The sequence below is a fragment of the Elgaria multicarinata genome, chromosome 3, assembly GCF_023053635.1.
Source record: "Elgaria multicarinata webbii isolate HBS135686 ecotype San Diego chromosome 3, rElgMul1.1.pri, whole genome shotgun sequence".
Classification (NCBI taxonomy): domain Eukaryota; kingdom Metazoa; phylum Chordata; class Lepidosauria; order Squamata; family Anguidae; genus Elgaria; species Elgaria multicarinata.
Window position 1 is genome coordinate 13,798,365 of NC_086173.1, and position 17,983 is coordinate 13,816,347.

General features: G+C 46.2%; 1 protein-coding gene across 1 annotated transcript in view; it reads left to right on the forward strand.

Moving 5' to 3' along the window:
• MAST1 (microtubule associated serine/threonine kinase 1) overlaps positions 1–17,983 on the forward strand; it is a 76,737-nt gene that overhangs the window by 17,853 nt on the left and 40,901 nt on the right. The window contains exons 4-8 of the mRNA XM_063119326.1: positions 10,868–10,946; positions 13,677–13,837; positions 15,173–15,248; positions 16,671–16,880; positions 17,823–17,924. Of these exons, the coding sequence (XP_062975396.1) occupies positions 10,868–10,946; positions 13,677–13,837; positions 15,173–15,248; positions 16,671–16,880; positions 17,823–17,924 (628 nt within the window). The remainder of the gene's footprint in view (positions 1–10,867; positions 10,947–13,676; positions 13,838–15,172; positions 15,249–16,670; positions 16,881–17,822; positions 17,925–17,983) is intronic.

The following is a 17,983-nucleotide window of genomic DNA, read 5'->3' on the forward strand; positions in this document are numbered from 1 at the left end:
GATGGTTGCCTAGATTTTGAGCTTCTACCTGCCTGAAGTGGTTCTTATTTTTCTGTCCTTTCATCATGGGTACCCTATTCTGGAATCCCCCCCCCCAATCGCCACCACTCACAGCACTGCAACATTATTTCCAAACCCCAGGAGGAGGGGTGGGGCTTGTCCTACCTGAAGAACCCCTCAGGTTTGCTTCTGATAGTACAGCAAGCAGCCCAGGGGAATTTCCTCTTACCCTCAGCAAGGCGGCACCATCTTTTCAGGGCCTGAGACCAGGCAGGGCCGGGCCTGTTTGAGGCATAGCTCAAGGCCTGCCATAAATTCCACTGGAAGTAGGCTTATCCATTAGCAATACTCATTTGATGAAGTCTTAGCATTTTCCCATGCCCAGCTCTGGAGGTAGGGTCCTCTGAGCAAAGGCCCAGGGCCTACAGAGCAATAGGGAATCCATTTAGGGGTAGAGATCAGTTGCACTGTGCACAGGGAAGGAAGTTAACCTAGGCCATTGCTAGACCAGGCGTTAGCGCGGTGTGAGGCCCGGTTTCCCTGGTGTGCATCCAGATGACGCACAGGGGAATCCGGGGTCAGGCTGCGCTAAAACCTGCCTTAACCCGGCATAAGCGGATTCGCTTATGTCCCGGTTTTTCCGCAGCCCAGGCCTCAGGCCGGGGCTGCGGAACGTCTAGCAGGGTCCTTGGCTTTTTGCGGCTGCTCGCTTACTAGCGAGTAGCCGGGAGAAGCCACGGACTGGGCACAGCGCTCGGGGGGAAGGCCGGACCCGGCAGGAGAGAGGGGGGGAGAAGGACGGGCATCGGGCCTGGCAAGCGGCGGACGGGGGTGGGCAGGGGAAGGGTGGGCATCGGGGATGGCAAGGGGGGGAAGAAGGACGGACACGGGCATTGGGCCTGGCAAGGGGGGGAAAGAAGGACGGACATGGGCATTGGGCCTGGCAAGAGGGGGGGAAGAAGGACGGACACGGGCATTGGGGATGGCAAGGGGGGGGAGAAGATTGGGGACGGGGACAGGCCTGGCGGATGGGGGGAGGACGAGCGAGCAGGCAGGGGGGAATCTGGGGCAGGGGGAGTGGGGGGAGGCTTTATTTTTGTAAAAAAAACACTTACCTTCTCCGGCGGTGCTCATGGCTCCTTTAAGGCAAAAAAAATGGCCGACGCGGCAGGGCTTCCCCTTGCCCCGTCACGTGTTACGTGTAGAAGACAGCGACGGCGTGCGCTAACTGTAGCGTGCCGTCGCCCCTCCTCCCTGCCGGATTATCTGGCAGGTCTAGCAAGGCCCCTAGGCATCAGTTCCCACACACTCTTTTTCCCCACCCCACCTCTGTGCACTCTCTCAGCCCCCCATCCCACTCCAATAAATCCGTATTGCTTTTGTATGCTTGGGAGGAGACCTGTAGGGTGCTGGCTGTCATTCTAGTGTTTGATCTACCGGGCCCTGCTTCCAGAATGCAACATACAGGCACATTTGAGGCGGTAGAAGAATCTACAGTTGCTGCTCCCTCCTCCCCATCTGCTCTCGGCTCTTTTTATAGTCACACCACCACTTCTTCCTCCCACCTCTCCACCCCACAAAAGCCAGAGAACAGACTGTGAAGTTCCATCTTGCTATCAACAAAGTACTGAGGAAATCCACTCTAGGCTGTTTACATCTCTTTGTTCTGCGATCTGCTAAATTGGACTAAAATGCGTGAAAGGTTTTCAGTCAGGAGGATGGGTAGAAATTACCTTGTGTCAAGTTGCTTGCAAAAACGCGTGTGCTAGAGAGTGGGTGCACTGAAATACAGTGCAGTCTTACATGGGATGGCTGGAAACAGACCCACTGGGGCCAATCTGTGCATCACTGAAGCTGCCTAATTCATGGATAAAAGGAGGCGGGTACAAGTTTTTGTTTCCTCAAGGGCTTCCTTGTACCGTACAATTGCCTACATGGAGATTAATTTGCAGCTGCAGTTGCTTGATTCATGTTCTTCGTGCAAATAAAAACACTTGAGCCGTACATCTGTGTGTACTTCTCATGTTCCAGTGCCTGTGCTCTTTTGTGCATGAGGAGATAGCCTTTTGGGGCCAGCTTGGCTAGGGAACTCCAGAAGCCACTGGCCAGATGTTCAGGGCATCATGAAGGAAGGACCATCCAAACCAGGGTCATTCAATACCTGAGGTCAAAGCTGAGGTACCTTTCCAGGGAGACTGGGAGCAAGATGCAGGGATCCAGCAGATACAATAGAAGAGCCAGCAAGGCTAAGACTAGGCTGTTTTCCAGGATACCTCTCATTTATGGAATTTATAGGAGGTCTGGAGAGCAGCATCTTCTGTTTGTAGCTCTATCATATTTCCCCACAAGTTCTTCTGTTTTTTTTCTTACTAGAAAAAAAATGTGAAGGAGGAAAAGACAGAATAGCTGTGCCTTTTGAGTGTTAGTGCTAGGAGGCCCCCATCTGGAAGCACCCAGGGCTGACTTGGCAGTATCCATAGGTAGCCCAGATCGGGTGAACCATTAGGTTATCTGGAGGTGGAGACAGTACTGGTGCCTGAGGGGGCAAAACACTGACCTTTTGCCTTCACTCTGCAGCTTCGAGGGGTTCAGTCTCTATGAAGAGAGACTGAAAAAACTGGGCATGTTTAGCCTGGAGGAGAGAAGATTGAGGGGAGACATGATAGCACTCTTTAAATACTAGAAAGGTTGTCACACAGAGGAGGGCCAGGATCTCTTCTCGATCCTCCCAGAGTGCAGGACACGGAATAACGGGCTCACGTTAAAGGAAGCCAGATTCCAGCTGGACATCAGGAAAAACTTCCTGACTGTTAGAGCAGTACGACAATGGAACCAGTTACCTAGGGAGGTTGTGGGCTCTCCCACCCTAGAGTCCTTCAAGAGGCAGCTGGACAACCATCTGTCAGGGATGCTTTAGGGTGGATTCCTGCATTGAGCAGGGGGTTGGACTCGATGGCCTTGTAGGCCCCTTCCAACTCTGCTATTCTACGATTCTATGAATTCTACTTGTGGTTTACTATGGAAAAGCAATGATTTAATTGCTCAAGGAGTCATCTGTTTGGAAGCACCCCAAGTTTGGAATTTAGCCGACACAAGGACTTTCTCTCATGCTTTCCTTATCTCTGAACTTGGCGCTGCTAGGAGAATTCTAGTTCAGATCTCTGATTAGAATCCACCCTTGATCCAAAATTGCTGCACTGATTTGGAGTTAATATTCCTGAAGGGCTCGTATTCTTCCCTTATTTGACCCATGTGCTCTACTGCAGCAAATCCAGTTTACACCCTCGAAGGCTATATCATCACCATACATGACCTTATTGCTTCTTTCAGGGCTCCCACTGTTTTCTACTGGTTTTTATTTGTTAGCCATTTAATACGTTTTTAGCTGTGTATATTATTTATGTTTACATTGTTCAGGTTTTATGCGTCCACCACCCAGAGATCCCAGTGATATAGGGCAGGGTACAGAAGTTTTAATAAATAAATAATAAAATAAATAAATAAATAAATAGTCACAACTTGCTATCAAGCCATCCATGGACCTGGGCTTATTCACAAAAGAGGATTAAATATCTCATCAGAGAGACACTGAAAGGGAAAGAATGTTATGCAAGAACATTGATAGGAGAGCAAAGCTTTGAGCTCCTTGGAGGGAAGGCAGGATATAAATGTAATAAATTCCTAAATATGATTACTTACCACCAAGATTACTTACCGCCTTCAGCATCTGATTTGTTTAGATTTCTAAGGCCATAGCTACACGGGGCGAAATCCTGGGGCGATCCCTGGGGTCGTCCCTGTGCACCTACATGACACACAGGGGATTTTGGGAGCAGGGAGGGATGATTCCTCCCTTGTCCCAGGATCTCGCCCTCCCCTTTTTCCGTGGTCTCGAGCTGATCCTGAGACCACAGATCGTGTGTGCGGGCATTGTGGTTTGTCCCGGCTCCTCACGAGTAACTGCGAGGAGCTGGGAGCTGGGCACAGGCCACAGAGCTCCTCAGGAGCTCTGAGTCCAGTGGGGGTGGGGGTGGGGAGCAGGAAAAATTCAATAAAAAATAGTAAGACTTACCTTCTGCGCATGAGCGCTCGTGCGCTCCTTCTTCTTTAAAACACACCAAAAAATTGGTGCCCACAATGTTACGCACCATGTGTAGACCAGTGCAACGATCTCACTATAATAAAATCGCGAGATCGTCACGGTACAACCCCACTGGTCTAGCTGAGGCCTAAGTCTGTTGTTTGGATTGTTTAACAAAGCTAATGTTCAGACGGTTTTAGATATTCAAAAGAGATCAAACTAAAAGTATTCTCTCACAGGCAATTTTATTTATTTGGCTTCTGCTGCCTTGCCTCCAAGATGCTTTGATGGCATGCATAGGAGTGATTTTATTTTTTATAGTACTACCCTAGAGATGTCTTACAACGCTGAAAGATGATAACATCATAAGACGATTTGAAATAATAAATTGAAGCGTGAAACCTACAAAATAGTTTAACAATGAAACAAGTTAAACACCAAAATGCTCACTAATCCAATGAGCCATGAACCTTCCAAAAAAGAAGGTTTTGGTTTGTCTTCTGAGAAATGCAATAGGGACAACCAAGGACGTTATTTCCTCTCAATAATCATGCAAGACAGTGTAAGTTCTGTGATAACGAGCTGATGAAGACCACCCTGTGAGATTCATGGCTGTGGATAGATTTGAACCCAGGTCTCCCTAGTCCTAACCCAGCTACATCACCTTGACTCGTTCAGTTATTCAGTGAGTGTAACATCATAGAATCATAGAATAGCAGACTTGGAAGGGGCCTACAAGGCCATCGAGTCCAACCCCCTGCTCAATGCAGGAATCCACCCTAAAGCATCCCTGACAGATGGTTGTCCAGTTGCCTCTTCAACGCCTCTAGTGTGGGAGAGCCCACAACCTCCCTACGTAACTGGTTCCATTGTCATACTGCTCTAACAGTCAGGAAGTTTTTCCTGATGTCCAGCCGGAATCTGGCTTCCTTTAACTTGAGCCTATTGTTCCGTGTCCTGCACTCTGGGAGGATCGAGAAGAGATCCTGGCCCTCCTCTGTGTGACAACCTTTTAAGTATTTGAAGAGTGCTATCATGTCTCCCCTCCATCTTCTCTTCTCCAGACTAAACATGCCCAGTTCTTTCAGTCTCTCTTCATAGGGCTTTGTTTCCAGACCCCTGATCATCCTGGTTGCCCTCCTCTGAACCCGCTCCAGCTTGTCTGCATCCTTCTTGAATTGTGGAGCCCAGAACTGGACGCAATACTCTAGATGAGGCCTAACCAGGGCTGAATAGAGAGGAACCAGTACCTCACGCGATTTGGAAGCTGTACTTCTATTAATGCAGCCCAAAATAGCATTGGCCTTTCTTGCAGCCGTATCGCACTGTTGGCTCATATTCAGCTTGTGATCTACAACAATTCCAAGATCCTTCTCGTTTGTAGTATTGCTGAGCCAAGTATCCCCCATCTTGTAACTGTGCGTTTGGTTTCTATTTCCTAAATGTAGAACTTGGCATTTATCCCTATTAAATTTCATCCTGTTGTTTTCAGCCCAGCACTCCAGCCTGTTCTTTTAATATGAGCAATAGCGAGTGTGTGTGATCCAAAGGTGGATGACCCACCTTATCCGAAGTCCTACTGGACACAACTAGCAAGGAGGGCAGAGTGGCATTTTTCTTTCTCTTGTGTGTTGGGAGCACAGGAGGGCTTGGGATCCTCCACAGTTTTCCCTGGCACACACTTGGAATGCTCCTGGAATGCCTCCTTTTTGTGCTCTCTGACATTGGAGAAGCACCGGCCATGGGCCTTTTCCGTGGCCTCACAGAGGAGACTTGCAACATCAGGTCTCCCTCTGCAAGGGCAGACCTCTCTGTCTGCCCTCACAGGGGGAGAGCAGAAAAATCCTTCGGCCCCCTGGGCTGCCCTCCCAGGAGCCACAGGAACGTGGCCTAAGTTTCTTTGCCAACCTCCAAGTTAAGTCAAGGTGAATAGGACTCACAGGATTGAGTGTGGCTGGCAGAGTCTTGTGGGCTTGAGAGGGGTTATTTCCCTACTCACAAGAAGACCTATATCTCTAAAGTACCTCTGTTTTCAAAGCTGGGACATGTCAGAGGAGCTGGCAGTGACTGATCAGAAAGGGGCAGCATATGCCGAACATGTATGAAGGAGACCATTTTCCTGTTTGCTACACCCTAAAAAAGGGCTATGGGCAGGTCTTAAGATGGCTGAAAGCTGGGCTGTAAATAACCATACATGCTGCATCCTCCTTCTCCTTTCATAGAGCTTAAAGCAGAGCTCTGCAAACTGTGTGTCACGACACGTTAGTGTGTCAGCTGCAGTGTGTAGGTGTGTCACGCGAACGTAATGAGAAACCTCTGAGTCTATGTGAAATAAGCAATACCAACTTGCATGCATTTTTACGCAGCAAAGGTGCCGATTAGTATGGTGCACTAGTATATTCCCCTTCCGTCGTATCCATGTACGCACACCATGGTCAAGGGATCATACAGGTACTGCGCATGCACAGTCTGCATAATGGGGTCGAAACAGCTGATTCCACATCACTTCTGGTGACGCAGCTGCACCTGGAATGACGCATTCGAGAAATTCCATGGGTCCAGTTTTTTGATAGAACACCGTCTCAACCGCCGCTCAATCGCAGCTCGACAAAATTGGTTCAATGTGAAAAGTCTTGGAAATGTATGTTATTATCTTGCAAAGCATATATAAAATATAAATGAAAGGTTTTCATGAGATATGTTGTGTCCCCATACATTTCGTTTTTAAAATTTATGTATGTGTCCGTATCTCTTATAAGGGGCTAGTTTAACCTCCAGTTTGCTAGTAAAACTGAATTACTGTGTCGCGAAATGATGCTTGTCTAAAAAGTGTGTCGCCAACGTGAAAAGTTTGGAAAGCTCTGGCTTAAAGCAACTTCCATTTGGTTCCCAGCCAGTTTCCCCTTGAGACAACTTACAGAGGCAGGCCTGCTCAGCTTTAGCAAAGGACCTGCCTTCTCTGAGTGCACATCGCTGATTTGTCCTTTTCTGGGATGGTTCCAAACACCACAGCCTGGCCAAATTGGAGTGGGCCAACATCCTTCGAACACGAAGGATTAATTAATAATTCAAGACGAGACCGATCGATTGTCACTGAATCCAGAAGATTGATTGCAACAACCCAACAGCATTTGTCGATATGTTTATAGCCTTCTGTGATACAGCCAGGTCACACAGGCATTGTGTATGTGGCCAGTCCCTTGTTTATGGTCCAGGTTCAATGTGCTCTTACAATGAAGCACTCCTATCACGTGTACACCAGAAGCACATTTTTGACTCTTCCATACAAACTGTGTACCTATGTGTGATTATGCAAGTTGTGGCATGGAGGCCTACCCCTGCATACACCTTTGTGTGTGACAAAATGATTAACACCATCTTCCCTCTGAGAAAAGGCTAGAATTGGGGAGGGGGGATTTGAGTGTAGAATAAGAGACGGGGGGCACCGTAGAGGCTTCTAAAAGCATGAATGGTGTGGAGCGATTGATTACTCAATAAAGTGGATTTGGCAATGGGTCCAAGATAGGCAAAAGAAAACACTTCTTCACACAACACATAAGGAATTCACTACCGTCAAAATCATCAGGTTAGTTAGATGGCTTTTGAAAAAAGTGTCAGACAAGTTCATGGATGGTAAGCCTTATCAGCGGCTAGTAATCATGATTGCTAAATGTTTCCATGTTCAGCAGCAATATACATCAGAGTACCAGTGTCAGGAATTAACTTAGCAGAGATTAAGCAGCAACACAGCAGCGTCAGCGTTTCATTCCTCTGTTTGGTCACTGAGCACTGTCCCTCCAGGAAGAACACGTACAGCTTTTCTTCAGTAAAGATTTTACTGAGGTATATAACGTCTTCTGTACAAATATACATCCAGCGTACATAACATCACCATCCAGCATCCACCCACACCACCATTACATCTGTACAACTTTATATACATTTCATACAAGGTATTGCACACAGTTCCATCAGCCAATTGTTCAATCAACAGTTGAGGCAGGAGGCCTTGATATTTTACAGTCCAGTACTGATGTGTAACACCTGTAGAGAATCGAGGATCCAAAGTCCAAAGATTGTGCCAAAGTCCATTTCTTCTTCTTCCAGGGTTTAACCCTCTGTGGGTAAATTTTTCAACCCTGACAACCAGATGCTGAGGACAAAATAGTTTAAAAGCGACTTGCTACCCTCCGGTGCCATCTTTATTTGGGTTCAAAAGAGTGCTTTTGTGTTTTGAAATGCAAAACTCCACTTCTGCCTTGTACTTAGGTTCTTAAGGAAGTTACATTTCCTTTAGTCTCACCAGTTTGCCTTCTGGGAAGTGAGTGTTTTGTGACTGTCCATGTCCACCATGGTAGCCAATTTATGAACAGACAAGACCCACCCTCATGGCAGCCCCCAAAACTTCTGTTGCCAGAATTGAGCTGGAGGCCTTTACAGGCCCAAACCCGTCTTTCTTGTAACATTATCTAAATGCTAGTTACCTTAAGAAAAATCTCTAGTATTTCCATGACATGTAATTAAAGCCAATAAATGGATCTGTAATTAGGCTTTAACAGGGAAGTTTTCTTAGGTAACTCCTACATGTCCTGACATGTCTGGAAGTGGAGTTAGAGATGAGAGGCTTTGTTTGGCATTCAGAGCCATAGGCCTTGTGTACACCCTCGTGCCTTGGAAGTCTGAATCCAGTTAGTTCTAGCAAGCTGCATTTATTTATTTAATAATATATATGAAATGCTTATAGTAAAGAAATTTCTAAGCAACGTACAAAAACAAGTCTTTGTACAGAGGTTGTGCTTATTTGGGGGGAATGCCTGTTGGAAAAGGCATTTTAATTGCCATAAACCGAGAAGGGTTGATGGCTACCTAATTTGTAGTGGTAGAGAGTTCCAGAGAGTGTGTGTTAGAATATTAAAGGCCTTGTTCTGAACTGTGATGGAGCAGACCTCTAAAAACGTGGGTACCACCAGGAGGGTATCTCTTGTTGAGCACAGCAACCATCAGGTAGGGTGACCATATGACCGGATTTGCCCGGGTTTTGATGGCAAATCCGGGAGGGGGAGGGGAAATCGGATATTTTTTTCAAAGAGCAGCTCTAATGGGAATTAACAAAAATGCTTATAACGCCGTCATTTTTTAAGATAAAGACATGAAATTTGGCACAATGGTAGCTCTTAGGAAGGGCTTTAGTCATACCAAATTTGAAACAGATCCGTTCATCCATTGATTTTTTAGGAATTTTTTAAAAATTGAGGTTTTAAAATTATTATTTTTAAAATCGTCATTTTTAAAGTTAAAGAGATGAAACTTTGTACCATGATAGGATTTAGGTAGAGCTTTAGCCACACCAAATTTGAAAAAGATCCGTTCATCCATTGATTTGTAAGGAATTTTTTTAAAATTGGGGTTTTAAAATTATTATTTTTAAAATTGTTATTTTTAAAGATAAAGAGACGAAACTTTGTACCATGATAGGATTTAGGTATAGCTTTAGCCACACCAAATTTGAAACAGATCTGTTCATCCATTGATTTTTTTAGGATTTTTTTAAAAAATGAGGTTTTAAAATTATTATTTTTTAAACTGTCATTTTTAAAGATAAAGAGCTGAAAGTTGGCACCATGATAGCTTTTAGGTAGAGCTTTAGCCATACCAAATTTGAAACAGATCTGGGGCCAGTAGCAAACCCTGTTAACAACAACAGCAGCTTGCAATGAGTGAAGATACAGTCAGAAAAGATATTTGAGGGAAGGGGAGAATGTAACACACAGAGTATAGCAAAAACTTCAAAGTACAGCAAAACCTACAAAAGTAGGAGTGAGTGAAGTTAATTTCAGATACATTGAATCTCTCACTTGTTCTTTATTTCAGTGATTTTAACATTAAGATTTGTCTTAAATGTGTGCTGTAAAATCAGACATGTGACCAAGGCTATGTTCGGGTGGTCACACCCCCTTGGTACTGGACACGCCCCCTTGCTACTGGACACGCCCCCTTGGGGGCGACCATGTTGTCCTCCTTTTTGGTTTCCAAAATATGGTCACCCTACATCAGGTGATCTCATTTCTAGAGGAACCTGCAAATAAGGCACGACTAACTGAATTACAATTTTTTGGAAAATGTTGTTGTTGTTGTTCAGATCAGATCATCTCTTTATTGTTTGTAGCCAATGGCCATCACAACATCATAAAACATTAAAACATTAATCTGATTAAAACCGTTGAAACAGTAAAACAAGTTAACACATTAAGCAAAATAGAACAGCAATAAAACACGTTATCTTGAATCATTGCCATACTCTTTGTGTTATTATCTACCTTACCCAAAGTCAGAATCCAGACCCGCCACAAAAGCTCTCCTTAACTTCAATGCTGCTAGGGCAAATAGAGCCACCCCTGTAGCTTACAAAGTTGTCTGTATCTGCCAGCAACCACTTGATTTTGAACTCTTCCGTGTGGCCTTCAAGGAAGTTTAGAAAGGGGAGGATGAATTTGGTCCGTGGTGATTTATAAAAGTGGCAGTGAAGAACATAATGAGCCAAGTCCTCAACTTGGCCTGCTCCGCATATGCAGAAACACTCACTTACAGGACAGTAACCATATCTCCCCTTCATTAGTTCCGTAGGCATCTGTTGAAATCTTAATTGCGTAAACGCTCGCCTGACAGGGAAAAGGGTTAATTCCTTAAGATATGAAGCCATTTTGTGGTGGTGGTGTTTTAAAAAAATCAGAACTGGTTCTGTCTTTCCTCTCTAAATCTTGTACCCTCTCAACTCGGTAATTTCAGGGCAGATGGCCGGCGTTGGTCCTTGGCTTCTTTGCCATCATCTGGATATGGAACCAACACACCCAGCTCCACTGTATCGGTAAGAGCCTCCTGTCACTAAGAAGACCTGGGAGGGAAGCAAGGGCTGACTGGATATGGGAACTATTTATTGGGCAGTGGTTCACAGCTGTGCCGGACTAGGGTGATTGAGAGTAGCCATGTCCATGAAACTGTAAATGATACATATGACAGGCCAGCCCAAGACACTGAGGTAGCACATAGCGCTCCATGCTAGGTCAAGGGGCAAAGTATCCAAGGCCAGGCAAGTTATTTTAGCCCCTAAGGCAGAAGGTCCTACAAGCACTTATAGAATCATAGAATAGCAGAGTTGGAAGGGACCTACAAGGCCATCGAGTCCAACCCCCTGCTCAATGCAGGAATCCACCCTAAAGCATCCCTGACAGATGCTTGTCCAGCTGCCTCTTGAATGCCTCGAGTGTGGGAGAGCCCACAACCTTCCTAGGTAACTGATTCCATTGTCTTACTGCTCTAACAATCAGGACGTTTTTCCTGATGTCCAGCTGGAATCTGGCTTCCTTTAACTTGAGCCCGTTATTCTGTGTCCTGCACTCTGGGAGGATCAAGAAGAGATCCTGGCCCTCCTCTGTGAGACAACTTTTTAAGTATTTGAAGAGTGCTATCATGGTTTCTATTTCCTAAATGTAGAACTTGGCATTTATCCCTATTAAATTTCATCCTGTTGTTTTCAGCCCAGCACTCCAGCCTATCAAGATTACTTTGAAGTTTGTTTCTGTCTTCCAGGGTATTAGCTATCCCACCCAATTTTGTGTCATCTGCAAATTTGATAAGCGTTCCCTGCACCTCCTCGTCCAAATCATTAATAAAAATGTTGAAGAGCACTGGGCCCAGGACTGAGCCCTGCGGTACCCCACTCGTTGCCTCTCCCCAGTTTGAGAAGGTTCCATTGATAAGTACTCTTTGAGTCCGATTCTGCAGCCAACTGTGAATCCCCCTAATAGTTGTTCCATCTAGCCCACTTTTAGCTCGTTTGTTAATCAGAATGTCATGTGGTACTTTGTCAAAAGCTTTGCTGAAGTCAAGATATATGACGTCCACAGCATTCCCATAGTCCACAAGGGAGGTTACCTTATCAAAAAATGATATCAAATTAGTCTGACAGGACTTGTTCTTGACAAATCCATGCTGGCTTCTAGTAATCACTGCATTGTTTTCAAGGTGCTTACAGATTGACTTCTTTATAATCTGCTCCAGAATTTTCCCAGGGATGGATGTCAGACTGACTGGTCTGTAGTTCCCAGGTTCCTCCTTTTTGCCCTTTTTGAAGATAGGGACAATGTTAGCCCTCCTCCAGTCGTCTGGCACCTCACCCGTCTTCTATGATTTTGCAAAGATAATAGACAAAGGTTCTGAGAGTTCTTCCGCTAGCCCCTTCATTACTCTAGGATGCAGTTCATCAGGCCCTGGAGATTTGAACTCATTCTAGGAAATTAGGTGTTCTTTGACCATTTGTTTATCAATCTCAAACTGTAATCCTGCCCCCTCAACTTCTGCTTCACTTTTTCCAGGGGGTCATAGACCCGCTTTTGGGAGAAGACTGAGGCAAAGTAGGAATTGAGCACTTCAGCCTTTTCTTTGTCATCTGTTATCAATTTGCCATCCTCGTTAAGCAGCTGAACCACCATTTCTTTCCTCTGTCTTTTACTACTCACGTATCTGAAGAAAGCCTTTTTATTGCTTTTAGCATCCCTCACTAATCTCAGCTCATTCTGAGCTTTAGCCTTCCTGACGCCATTTTGGCATTTCTGCGCCACCTGTCTGTACTCTTCTTTTGTAGCCTGGCCTTCCTTCCACTTCCTACAAGAATAATAAATTAAAGAGCTCTTTGTTGCTTGAAGGCCACCTCACTCTGCCTAATGGTAGGGACGGCCCTGCGTGTGTATGTATATATAGAAGAAATTGCTGAAATTGGCCAACTGATCCCCAGATTACAACTGCTCACACACCAACCCACACTGAGATGGCCCTGTGTGTGCACTGCAGGTATGCTGGCCAGATAAAGGGAGGGAGGAAGCCACTGATGCCAGTCTGGGTTGTCCCCCACTCTTGGAGGAAGGGTCTGCCTAATGTTAGGCATTGTAAGATGATGTATCACTAAAAACAGACCATGTGGGACCATATGTGAATGTTCTTCCCTAATTCCGTAGCGCTGAGTGTAGTCTCCTATACACTCTGGAATGCCCTGCTGTAGGAAACTGAGCTGTACATGTGTGGTTCACTGCATGTAGTGACATGTGGCCATCTTAGCTCCAGATCAACATGAAGAGCTGTAGTTCAATGGCCGAGTGCAGGCCAAAGGGCCCAGGTTCAATTCCTGGCGTTTCCAGGTAGGACTTTGAAAAGACTCCTGCCTGAAACGGAGAGCTGCTGGAGCTCAGTGCTGAAGTGCAGAACTAGATGGGCCAATGGTCTGACGCCATGTAAGGCGGCTTCCTTTGTCCCAACCACATTCTGTGGGGGCAATCCCAGGCTGACCCTCGCAAACCACCCTGTTTAACCGGCTGTTGGAATATATATTTTGCTTTCTATGATAAACCGTTGTCTGTGCTGGAAGGCTACACAGTCAATAAGGGTGGAATGGGGCCATATCCAGATCTGGCTGCACTACAGTGTCAGATTTGGGATGATGTGTGTAAATAAATGGCAGCTGTGCTCCATTCCGGAGCTTGCTGCATCTCCGCATCGACGAAGGGCTGGTGGCCAATTCTGTCCCTTCTTCTCCTCCTCACAGTCATCCTGCTCCTCCCAAGAGCGCCTTCACCAGCTACCTTATCAGCCCACTGTGGATGAGTTGCATTTCCTTTCCAAGCATTTTGGCAGCACTGAAAGCATTACTGATGATGATGGGGGGCGGCGGTCTCCTGCTGTACGGCCCCGGTCCCGGAGCCTCAGGTAAGGTTGGGGTGGCTGAGACACCGGCTCTAAATAGCAACCTCCCTTTGTTACATATATGGGCATCGTACATTTAGCCTTCGCTCAACAGCTTTCCTAGGGATAGAATGAGAGACCCATTGTCAAGTTCTTATTTATTTATTTGTTACATTTATCTACCGCCCCATAGCCGAAGCTCTCTGGGTGGTTTACAAAAGTTAAAAACAGTAAACATTAAAAGTATACAAAATTTAAAACATAAGAACAACAGTATAAAAACAACAGTATCCATTTAAAAACAACAGGGGTCCGTTAAAAAACAAACTTAGCGTTGTTAAATGATGTTAAATGCCTGGGAGAAGAGGAAAGTCTTGACCTGGCACCTGAAAGATAACAGTGTGGGCGCCAGGCGAGCCTCATCGGGGAGATCATTCCACAGTTGGGGGGGCCACCACCGAAAAGGCCCTCTCCCTTGTTGCCATCCTCCGAGCTTCCCTTGATACTCTATGGAATGGGATGGTTAATTCTAAATGGTCAGCATTCCAGTGGACTCCGTGCTGACTCTAGCTAGCAGTCTTTCCGGTGCAGGGATGGGTCCAGAGGCTGCCAAAAAAATGGAGTACCTTAGTAAACAATATATTTATCGCAATGATCTGTGCTCTTAAACTACCTTTACAGCAATCATGTTGGTCTGGATATCATTGTTGGTTTTACTGATTCAGAATGCTGGATTAGAGGACTTTTGGTCTGATTCAGCCAGGCAATTCTTATACTTCTATAAAGAAATAAGTTTCCAGTACCTGCATAATTCTGAGCTACAGTGAGAGCTGCATTTTATTGTTATTCCTTTGTATAGAAAAGCCTTCCCCTTTCTGTGTGACATTCTGTTCCTCTCCCCTCCTTTACGTCCATCCCCCAAACCCTCCACCATGGAACCAAAACACTTCTCAAATCCCATAGTGATTTTTACTTTTAGTTTAAGGCTAATCCCTGCCACATATTTATTTATTTATTATTACATTTATATCCCACCTTTTTTCCTCCAAGGAACCCAAGGTGGCATACATAGTCCTCCTCCTCTTCATTTTATCCTCACAACAACAACCCTGTGAGGTAGGTTGGGCTGAGAGTCTGCGACTGGCCCAAAGTCACCCAGTGGGTTTCCATGGCCGAGTGGGGACTAGAACCCGGATCTCCTGACTCCCAGTCCAACACCTTGGCCACTACACCACATATACTTAGAAATCCACGTAGCTGAATCACAATGTGTTCTGCAAATAGAATTCAAAGAGATAACAATATAAAGGAAAGGACGAAATTATCACCAGGGGTTGACCTATTATTATTCCTTTGCAGCCCGGGCCGGTCTCCATCCTCCTATGACAATGAGATAGTAATGATGAATCATGTTTACAAGGAGCGATTCCCCAAGGTAAGGCCTGCGATAGGAGGAGGAGCCTTTGTATCAAAGACCCTCCTACCACTTTGCTTGGAAACCTAAAAAACGGCCAAACGCACTGCTAGAGGCAGAGGGATCTGTTTCACTGGACCACCTCCTGTTGGCGAGAGAGAAAGAGAGAAGCTTTTTATATTGATACTTTAAATTTAAATTGAATTTACACATTAAAGCAGCCTTCCCCTGCCTGGCGCCCTCCATATGTGCAACCCCCATCACCCACTACAATTATCATCACCCACAGTCTGTACAGCCAATGCCATGCTGGAGGTTATAGTCCAGTGAACCTAGCCAGCACCAGGTTCAGGAAGACTGCTTTAAAACTTGAATGGTTTTGCTCAAAGCAGTATTTCATTACAATCCTCTATCTCATTCTCTTTTGATTATTTCAATATTCTAAACCAGTGGTTCCCAAAGTGGGCGGTACTGCCCCCTTGGGGGCAGTGGGATTGCATAGAGGGGCGCTCAGAGGCAAAGGGGTGGCTGGCAGGGGGGCGCTTGAGGTGGTCTTTTCCGAGAAGCGCCTCTCCAGTAGGTCTTAAGACCCAGGGACATTTTTATGGGAGAAGGTAGTTTGTTCCCAAGCCATATAGGGAAAGAATCCACACTTGTATTAATACCGTTTAAGAAGAGTCCTTTTAACGGTGAATTGAAATGTTTCAAAAGCACCAAAATGCTAATGAAGAGACATACCCTGGTTGGTGTGCCCCGCCATGCTGGCTGCAAAACAGAGGTGTTCGCTCTCTTTTCCCTCCCTCCCTCGGCAAGCCTGCGGCGGGTGCTTCCCATTTAAAGGGGCTGTGCGCAGGGGGCACTGGGCGTGAGTTGTGGAACCAAGGGGGCGGTTACCTGAAAAAGTTTGGGAACCACTGTTCTAAACCAACACGCTGAAAAAAATTAAGAAAGACAGACACAGACAATCGGGATTGAGCCTAGGGTCAGAAGCAATGAGGTGGATTGATAAATAAATTGGATGTGCACTTACTTGTCACTTATAAAAATAGATACGATGAACAATGGAAATACATTCTTCCTTATGAGACAGAAAGAGGGCGTCTGGGGCTGGGCATGCATTGTTAGATACCTAGAGAGAAAAGCGTGTGTATGTGTGTGTGATAGATAGATTAGACAGATATCTGTGTTTCAGCTCTTACTGTGGATTGGGTTAGCTGTGATATACCAGGCAATTCCCTTAGTTAGGAAGGGTTTTCTTACCCAAAACTCATGGATGGTGATGATTTAATTGCAGGAAGCATAGAGAATGTTGTTGGTAAGGGTGATGTGTCAGGATTCTTTGGCTCCTTTCTTGACTTTGGGAAAGGAGCAGGGCCTAGTCTAGGTTATTTGGGAGAGTCTTTGTTCCCCTGACGCGAGAGTCTCGGTTTCTTACCCCAACAGGCCACGGCACAAATGGAAGAGAAACTGCAAGATTTCATTAAGAGCTATGAGCCAGACAGTGTGTTGCCCTTGGCGGACGGGGCGCTCAGTTTCATCCACCACCAGGTCATTGAGCTGGCACGAGACTGTTTAGCCAAGTCCCAGGAAGGCCTCATAACCACTGTCTACTTCTACGAGCTGCAGGAGAACATGGAAAAGCTGCTGAAAGATGTGAGCATGCCAGTGAATAGATAAAGGCCTTAGCTAGACTTATCTCATAGTCCGCGACAGAGGAGGGAAGATCTCGCGTTGTGGTTAACCCGAGATCCCTCTTCCATTTATACACGAGGCGCGACAACCTCAAGAAGAGAGGCGTCGCGCCCGCCATTTTTAAATTTTTTAAAGGAGAAGCAGTGCACGAACGCTCGTGCGCTTAAGGTAGGTCTTTTTAAAAAAATTAACTTAATTTTCCTGTTCCCCTCACCCTACCCCCGATGGGCGCAGCTCCCGGCTCCACGTGAGGAATCACGCGGAGCTGGGTCAAACTGCGGCAACGGGCCACACGTTCCGCGGTCTCGGGCTCAGCCCAAGACTGTGGAAAAACCGGGCCCAAAGAGGAGGGCTCTATCCTGGGGCAAGGGAGGGATGATCCCTCCCTGATCCCCTGTGCGTCATGTGGATGCACAGGGACAATCCTGGGGTTCGCCCTGTGATAAAGCCCGGTCTAGCTAAGGCCAAAGTCAGAAGTGTGACAGTGAATGCAAGATACAGACAGTAGCATTCAAAGGGGGTGCAAGGAAGCTGGGTTGACCTGGGCCACAGCTAGACCTAAGGTTTATCCTGGGATCATCCAGGGTTCGCCCCTGCCTGAGCACTGGATCCCCTGTGTGTCAACTAGATGAACAGGTCTGACCCCTGGACGATCCAGGGATAAACCTTAGGTCTAGCTATGGTCCCAGGAGTGATTTCTGTTGGGAAACTGGAATTGTGGGTGGTGAAAAATTAAGAAGGAAGCAGCCATGATGGGCAAAGGGAGCCATGTGGGACCAGAGAGGTTGAATGGAGTGATAATGAGGCCATGGAGAGGTGTGCCTTGCAGGTGCAGTGGCATTCCATGGAGGTGATGTCAAGTTAACTCTTTCCCTAATGAGACACCTCTTCTGTTGCTTGTAGGCCTACGAACGCTCCGAGAGTGAGGAGGTGACCTTTGTCACTCAGCTGGTGAAGAAGCTACTCATTATCATCTCTCGTCCAGCTCGCCTACTGGAATGCCTGGTGAGGCACTGAGGGGTGTGTGTGTGTGTGCGTGTGTGTGTGTGTGATGAGGAAAATGT